General features: G+C 42.2%; 1 protein-coding gene across 1 annotated transcript; it reads left to right on the forward strand.

Moving 5' to 3' along the window:
* The first annotated feature begins 1165 nt into the window (after positions 1-1165).
* On the forward strand, positions 1166-1902 carry LOC114292617 (protein ILITYHIA-like). The gene is made up of 4 exons (XM_028236613.2): positions 1166-1185; positions 1283-1385; positions 1467-1637; positions 1750-1902. Exons 1-4 carry the CDS (start codon positions 1166-1168, stop codon positions 1900-1902), a joined length of 447 nt encoding a protein of 148 aa, XP_028092414.2.
* The last annotated feature ends 6538 nt before the right edge of the window (positions 1903-8440 follow it).

Raw genomic sequence — 8440 nt, forward strand, 5'->3', positions numbered from 1 at the left:
TTGAAATCCCTAAAATCTCATCCTTAAATTTACCACAATGATGTGGATTGCTACATGGATTCTGTTGATTCCTGTAAAATTAAATACCTTTGTCAGAATGCGTGCCACGTAATTGTGGGTGACTTTATGGGTCTCAAGTAAGACTCTTGATTTATCTATGTTTTGGGTGATGGGACATTTGAACATTTCTCTAATATGTGCTTGCGGACTATCAGATATAGGGGACTCCATTAAAAAAAGGGCCCCTATTCTAAGAGACGTAGCATAAGTGTTTTTTTTTTTTTTGAACGTTGTTGATCCCTGTGCTGGATTACAACTTAGAGATCAGATGTTTAAATTTGTTGCTTCTTATTTATTGTAGCATAGGAATAGGAAAAAAAAAAAGTTTTGGTTTCTACTTGGCGTGCTTGAAGCCTTAATTTTGTTGCTATTCTCTTTGAAGAGAGTTTATGTGTTTGTTTGCTTGTGTTGGGTTTCGAGATTTGTTCTTTCATTTGAAGAAAGATTGATAGGTTGTGTAGACATATGCTGGGAACTCATTTTTTGGAACTCGGTTATTTGAGGGATCAAAAACTTAGGATAGTGACAGGCTTTTTTTACTATTTTTTCATCCTTGCTTGGAAAATATAGATAAATAATATGGAACCATCAAATGCTGCACGACTGCATGTGTCATTTAGTGAACAACTATATTTGAGGGATCAAAAACTTAGGATAGTGACAGGCTTTTTTTACTATTTTTTCATCCTTGCTTGGAAAATATAGATAAATAATATGGAACCATCAAATGCTGCACGACTGCATGTGTCATTTAGTGAACAACTATATTGTTTGGGTCTAGAGATATATGAAGCAAAGGAAACCTTGGTTCCTGATGATTAGTTGGTGTTAAGACACGAAGGTCGCAGTTAAAAGTGCAAGTGTTTCGGCTTTGTAAATGCAGGGTTTTTTTTTTTTTCTTTCTTTTAAAAAGTTAGCCACCTCTCTAGGTGCAGTCCAATTTCTTTGTCAAAACAGTAAAAATGTTAGTTATGGCATTTGCTTTGGTGAGTGAATTAGCATAGGATTTGATGAACCTGACAAGTAATAAATAAATGCATCAGTTCAAAAGCATGAATGCAAGATGATTTGGTTGAAACTTAAGAGGGTTCATGGGTTATTCGATATGATAAGTGATCTCAGCAAGTATGCAAGTTATTGAATTATTCAAAATAGAAGTGGGTCCCTCATGTTTGATAATTTGAGGAACCAGATAGCTATGTTTTCACTTTTTTGTGTTCAGATCTTTGCCCCTGCTCCTTCTAGCTGTAGAGGATGGTATTTTCAGTGATAGCTGGCGTATCCAACAAAGTTCTGTAGAATTGTTGGGTGATCTCTTGTTCAAGGTATATGCTGCTCGTCCTGTTCAAAGTTAGCTTTGTGGAATTTATTCTTGTTTTTTCCTCGACATGGTCTGTTTCTTCTAGGTTGCTGGAACCTCTGGAAAAGCACTTCTTGAGGGTGGTAGTGATGATGAAGGAGCAAGTACTGAGGCACAAGGGCGTGCTATTATTGAGTTTCTTGGAAGAGAAAAGCGTAATGAAGTTCTTGCTGCATTATACATGGTTCGAACTGATGTGAGCTTAACAGTGCGCCAGGTAATGCTGCTGTCAATATAATTGATTGCTTTGTTTGTTAATATTTTGTTGCCTTTTGGTTTTTGGACATGTAGACTGTAAGTGTGTTCCTCTCTCTCTCTCTCTCGTGCAGGCTGCATTACATGTGTGGAAGACCATAGTTGCAAATACTCCCAAGACTCTGAAGGAAATAATGCCAGTTTTGATGAATACTTTAATTACTTCTCTTGCATCATCATCCTTTGAAAGGAGACAGGTCTGCTATTCTTCTTGTAGTGTTTTCTAAGCTATGATAGGGTTTTGTACAGTTCCAAATAATAAATTCAGTTGCTCTTGTATTTTTAGGTTGCTGGACGATCACTTGGTGATCTTGTTAGAAAGCTTGGGGAAAGAGTTCTACCTTTAATCATTCCAATTTTATCACGAGGGCTAAAAGACCCTAATGCTAGCAGAAGACAAGTGAGGCTTTTGACCTTTAAATTCTACTTTGTGGATCTTATTTTCTTGTTTGCACTGGGCTTGATGAGTATCTCTGAAGACATGGCTGACAAATAGGTTTCTCTTGTTTTGGCAACATTTGGTTGCCTTATTGCAGAAAAAATATATGTTTGCAACATTTTCCTTTTTTTCTTTTTTCACTTGTTATTGTTTACATTCTTGGTGTTGTTTTAAATTAGTATGGATATCATGACTGTTTATTTTAATTAATAGCGTAGCATAGGCAATGTAAATTGTAGTAGTGATCTAAGAAGCAGATACACACTTCTAAGAGGGTGGCATGTCCTTGTTGACACTGACATGTCAGATCTTTCTAGACCCAGAAATGCTTTGGACAATTGGTATACACAAGTGTCCATCACTTAGACACATATAAAAGACATTATAAGTGTGAACAAAATAACATAGGATAAAGAAAACAATTTAGATTTATATCTATTAATCTCTCCTTTTTTAATTTTTGTTTTAGTCTGCACATCCAATTTTCTCTCCACCAACAGGGAGTATGTATTGGTCTGAGTGAAGTGATGGCCAGTGCTGGTAAGAGTCAGTTGTTGAGTTTCATGAATGAGCTCATTCCTACCATCCGTACAGCCCTTTGTGATAAGTTTGTTGATCAATTGCTCTGATTTGCTGGTTCACCTAATCTATTCCACTTCTCTCTAATCTTTGGTGTATGCTATATTATGTTTCTTGTATTTCTTTAATAGCATGCCCGAGGTTCGTGAGCCAGCAGGCTTAGCATTCAGCACACTTTACAAGGTGGTCTTTCCTAATGTTTTGTAGTCATTTTGATTTTATTTTTAACATGGTACTCTGGAGCAGAAAAATGTATAATAAATTGCCATAATGTAGAGTGCCGGATTGCAAGCAATTGATGAGGTTGTCCCAACTATAGCGATCCCAGGTTTACCCTTGTTGTATAGTGATCCGGACATGTGTCCGTAGATGTTGGTAGTTGTTTATTATCTTGTTTACATCCTTTCTTACTTTGTATTTGAGTTATAGGATGTGTTGAGCGGGTTTGTTACGGGTTGGTTGAGTTTAGAAACCAAAACTAGTTGCCCAGATTTTTGGCCTGTACGCTCGAGCGGAGGTGTTGGCGCTCGAGCGTAGATTACATCCATCCAGTATCTTGTTGTGCAGTGTTGTGAGCTCGAGCGTAGGGTTGGGAGCTCGAGCGGAGGCCTGGTTTTGCAAAAGTGCTGGGCGAGAGCATTCTGCGCTCGAGCGGGAGGTTGGCCGCTCGAGCGGAAATCTGTGAGTGGCCGCTCGAGCGGGGTGTTTTACGCTCGAGCGGAAGACTGGGTTTAAATCCCGAAATTGTGACTTTTCAAATCACTTTTTCACTTTCTCTTCTCTCTCTTACTTTTCCAAAATCACCATTGTTGAGCCTTTCACTCTAGACTCTACCTTCTCTCTAGGTTTTGATCTAGTAGGAGTGATTTACTCACCTTTGGCCTTTACAAAAAAGTTGTTGATCATCGAGGGCTTCATTTTAATCTGAAAATCTCGGGTTTTGGAGCACGTTGGGTTTTGTCGTCTTCTCCTTTGGAACTCCGAATTTGAGGTAGGGATAACCTACTCCTCTCTATGGGTTTTGTCTTTAAATTTTGGTATTTTGAGATGTTGGGCTTGGTTTGGTAATCTTGTAAAGGTTTGGGGCTTTTGTGTAATTTTACAAAGGTTGGGGTTTTATTCATAATAAACCTAGATGCATGTTTGGCATAGAAAAATGGAATGATTGTTGAATCATTGATGAAAATGGGACCTAAGGGTTGAAATGGTAATTATGGGAAATGGCCTAATTACATTGTTTAATTAATTGGGATAATTAATTGGTGAGAAATGAGGAAATGAAATGTTGATTGAATATCCATTTGTGCATTTATTTTCTGTTTTAGAAATAACTGCTTTGGGCTATCGGTGGAGGATAGTCGAGATTGTTGTAGACAATGCATGATGATTAGGTAAACGGAAACTAATCAATGGAATGTGTCATGGAACTTGACGGTTGATAGAATACATTAATTGTGTGTATTGTGTGATTGTATATAGAACCAATGTGTTTATATACGTTATGTGTAGAGGAGGAGATAGGGGATGTACTCCGCGGTTTAGGGGAAGATAGGGGATGTACCTCTAAACCGGATAGGTATTGGGAGGAGATAGGGGATGAACTCCGTAGACAGAGCTCATATGCTTGTCTAGAGAAGTGAAGATAGAGCTCATATGCTTATCTTTGTGAAGTGTGGATACAGCTTGTATGCTTATCTGTGGATATTGTTGATATACATATCTGTTGTAGAATGTGGATACAGCTTGTATGCTTATCTGTGGATATTGTTGATATACATATCTGTTGTAGAATGTGGATACAGCTTGTATGCTTATCTGTGGATATTGTTGATATACATATCTGTTGAGAATGTGGATATAGCTTTTATGCTTATCTGAATGTGAGATATAATTTTTATACATATCTGTGGAAATGATGATAGAGCTAGCATGCTTATCTGTTGAAAAAGGGAAAATGAAAAGTAATTGGGACTTGTAAGTCGTTGACATAAATATGTAATTTATGTGATTGTATCAGTGTTGACCAACTATCAATTGCTAATGTTTTGGTCATTGTCCATGGTTGGTTTAGTGTATTTCTACTGGGCTGTGGCTCACCCTATATGGGAATATCATTTTCAGGTGCAGGAAGCATGCCACCTCCAAGGACATAGCTGGGAGACTAGTGGCGGGCATAGTTTTGTCGTTTTACTTTTGATGTATTACATGTAATTTCAAGCCAAGGGCTTAATGTGTAAACGAGTTAGAACTCTTTGTTGTAACCGAGTGTTAACTTGGAAAGATGTAAGCCCGTAGGGCATTTTGTTATGAGGTTAACATGTAATACTTATGCCTTGGAATTCTAATGAATGAAAGGAATGCAGTTAATTTAAATGTAAATGCATGTCTTATCTGATGGGTTTATTGTTATTATTTTGAGGGCGTTACAACTTGGTATCAGAGCGTACCGGGTTCGAATACTTTGGGTACGTGGGAAGTGATTAGGATCACAATGGGTTTGTCTCGCTTGATAGAGACGTAGATGTAGTACCATATGCTATGTGCTTACTTGATAACATGCTTATGTGACTATGTGGGTATGGGATTTAATTTCTGGGATGTTGATCGGATCCTTGAGTTTCTGGAAGTCTTGTTGGAAAAGCACTTGATCAATGCTGTTTCTAACCGGAACTCTAGTAACGTCTCGGGACTATCATTATCCGGAAATGAAGTTCGTAAGTGTTTATGTGTTTATGTGCTTATGTGGAGTGAATTACAGTTGTCCAGGCATTAGGACGTGAGTGTTTAGTTTCGGCACATTTATGAATGTGCTAACGTTCTGTGTTGCCTCTATTAGGATGTCAGGACGAGGAAGAGGAGCTAGGCGTGGTAGACCTGCGAGGCAGGAAGTACCGTTACAGGGTGAGATTCCGGCAGTGCAGGAGGGAGTTGGGCAGGCCAATGTGGCCGAGCCAGTGGGTCAGCAGGCTATGGGTGCCTTGGCCAGAGAGATAGTAGGAGCTTTGGGTATTCTTAGAGCTGGGAATCAGGCAGCTGAGGCAGGGCCTTCTTTCTTGAAGAGGGAGTTCTTCCGGTGTAATCCGGACGAGTTTATCGGGGATCCTAAAGAGCCGCTTAAGGCAGATGAATGGCTCGAACAGACAACGAAGACGTTTGAGATGCTTGGCATCGAGGACGGAGCACTGAAAGTGACCTTGGCATCCTTTCAACTGAAGGGAGATGCGGGTCAATGGTGGAAGTACGAGAAAGCTCGTGTTGGTGGTACTTGGGAGGCGTTTGTGAATGCTTTTCAGGAGAGGTTTTTATCAGCAGCAGCTAGGGAGAAGCTGAGGGATCAGTTTAGCCGGCTTAATCTGCAGGGCTTGTCAGTGGCCGAGTTTGAGGCTACTTTTACCAGTCTGTCTAGGTTTGCACCTGAACTGGTGGCGTCTGAGGAACGCCGTTGCTATGAGTTTGAGCGGAAGTTGAGGCGGGGCCTCAAGTTGAGAATTGGTGGGTCTTATATTCGGGAGTATAGACACCTAGTGGACGCTGCAGCTCATATGGAGCTTATGATGCAGGAGGAGGATGAGGGCCAGAGAGGCTCCAAGAGGAGCCAGGATAGTCAGGGCGATGGCAGGAGGCAGAGGGGTTCTAACCCTCAGCAGTCGCAGGGTGGTGTTGCTAGATCGACCTTTCCAGTGCCGAGTGCAGGCTCCGGGAGAGGTGGTCAGGGGGATTTCACCTGTTACAAGTGTGGCCAGCTGGGTCACAAGGTATCTGTTTGCCCGCAGAAGGGTGGGGGTCAGAAAGCTGCTTCATCTTCAGCTAGACCGCAGAGTCAGAGTTTGGGCAGGGGGCAGCTCTTGACTTGTTATCAGTGTGGACAACCTGGGCACATGAAGAGGTTTTGCCCACAGTTGAGTGCCACTTCGGGAGCGTCTGGTTCTAGGCAGACGCAGGGTTTTCAGCCAGCTCAGTCTGTGCAGGCCTCGAGGGCCAATCCGGGAGCTTCGTCATCCCAGTCTGTGCAGCAGTCTTTTGCTCCGAGAGGTGAGCAGGTAGACCAGGGGCCTACGGGGCGCGTGTATGCTGTTACCGCGCAGGATTTAGTACCGGCTCCATCAGTAGTGAGAGGTACTTTTCTGTTTTGCAACTCAGTTGCTAATGTGTTGATAGACACGGGTGCATCTCATTCTTTTGTATCTGCTGCATTTGCATCTGTTTTGGAATTGGAGTTAGCACAGTTAGCATCTCCTATTTGTGTGGTATCGCCTTTGGGTGGTGAGTTGATTCTGAAACAGGGTGTTAGAGGATGTGATATAGAGGTCGCCGACTATAGGCTTCCTTTTTCGTTTGTTGTCATGCCCATGAAGGGTTTTGATGTTATTTTGGGTATGGACTGGTTATCGTCATACCGGGCTGTTATTGATTGCTACCGCCAGAGGGTCACGTTATGTACCTTGAGCGGGGAGTGGTTCCATTTCTTGGGAGACTGGGTTGGTAGTGTTTTGCCACCGGGGTATGATTCGCGAGGGCGAAGTGAGCTTAGTAGTCTACTTGCTAGCTTTGAGAGTGGTGAGACCCAGGTTGTGTTACCGAGGGTGGTTTGTGAGTATTCGGATGTTTTTCCCGAAGATCTTGTTAGTTTGCCACCTCACCGAGAGATAGAGTTCTCTATTGATTTAGTGCCTGGTACGGCGCCGATTTCTATGGCACCTTACCGTTTTGCTCCAGCAGAGTTGGTTGAGTTGAAAGTTCAGCTCCAGGAATTGCTCGATAAGGGCCTTGTTCGCCCTAGTGTTTCACCGTGGGGAGCGCCGGCCCTCTTTGTTAAAAAGAAAGATGGTGCCTTGAGATTGTGTATTGACTACAGGAAGTTGAATCGGGCTACGGTTAAGAATAAGTACCCTATGCCCCGTATAGATGATTTGTTTGACCAATTGAAGGGTTCTCGTTGTTTCTCTAAGATAGACTTGAGATCGGGTTACCATCAGTTGAGGGTCAGGGAGGAAGATATTCCTAAGACGGCATTCCGTACGCGGTATGGCCATTATGAGTTTCTGGTGATGCCATTTGGGCTTACCAATGCACCGGCAGTCTTTATGGACTTGATGAACCGGATTTTCCGGGAGTTCTTAGACCGATTTGTGGTTGTTTTCGTGGACGATATCCTTATCTATTCGTCTTCTGAGGAAGAGCACGAGGCACACTTGAGAGTGGTACTTGAGTTACTTAGAGCCCATAGGCTGTATGCCAAGTTTGGGAAGTGTGAGTTCTGGCTGGGGGAAGTCAAATTCTTAGGCCACGTAGTATCCGGGAAAGGGGTGTCTGTTGATACATCCAAGGTTGAGGCAGTGCAAGATTGGGCACAGCCTAAGAGTGTGTTTGAGATCCGCAGTTTTCTGGGATTAGCTGGGTATTACCGTCGGTTTGTGAAAGATTTCTCCAGGTTAGCGTCACCGTTGACTAGGCTGACTCAGAAAGGAGTCAAGTTTGTGTGGAGTGAGACTTGTGAAAAGTCTTTCCAAGAGTTGAAAGTTAGATTGACCACCGCTCCGGTGTTGATTATTCCGGAGAGAGGGTTGGGTTATGCTGTATATTGTGATGCTTCACGAGAGGGTTTGGGTTGTGTGTTGATGCAAGAGGGAAAAGTGGTAGCTTATGGTTCACGTCAGTTGAAAATACACGAGAAGAATTACCCCACACACGACCTAGAGTTAGCAGCTGTGATCTTTGCCTTGAAAATCTGGAGGCACTACCTTTAT

Source organism: Camellia sinensis, chromosome 1, assembly GCF_055761805.1.
Source record: "Camellia sinensis isolate YWXY chromosome 1, ASM5576180v1, whole genome shotgun sequence".
Lineage (NCBI taxonomy): Eukaryota > Viridiplantae > Streptophyta > Magnoliopsida > Ericales > Theaceae > Camellia > Camellia sinensis.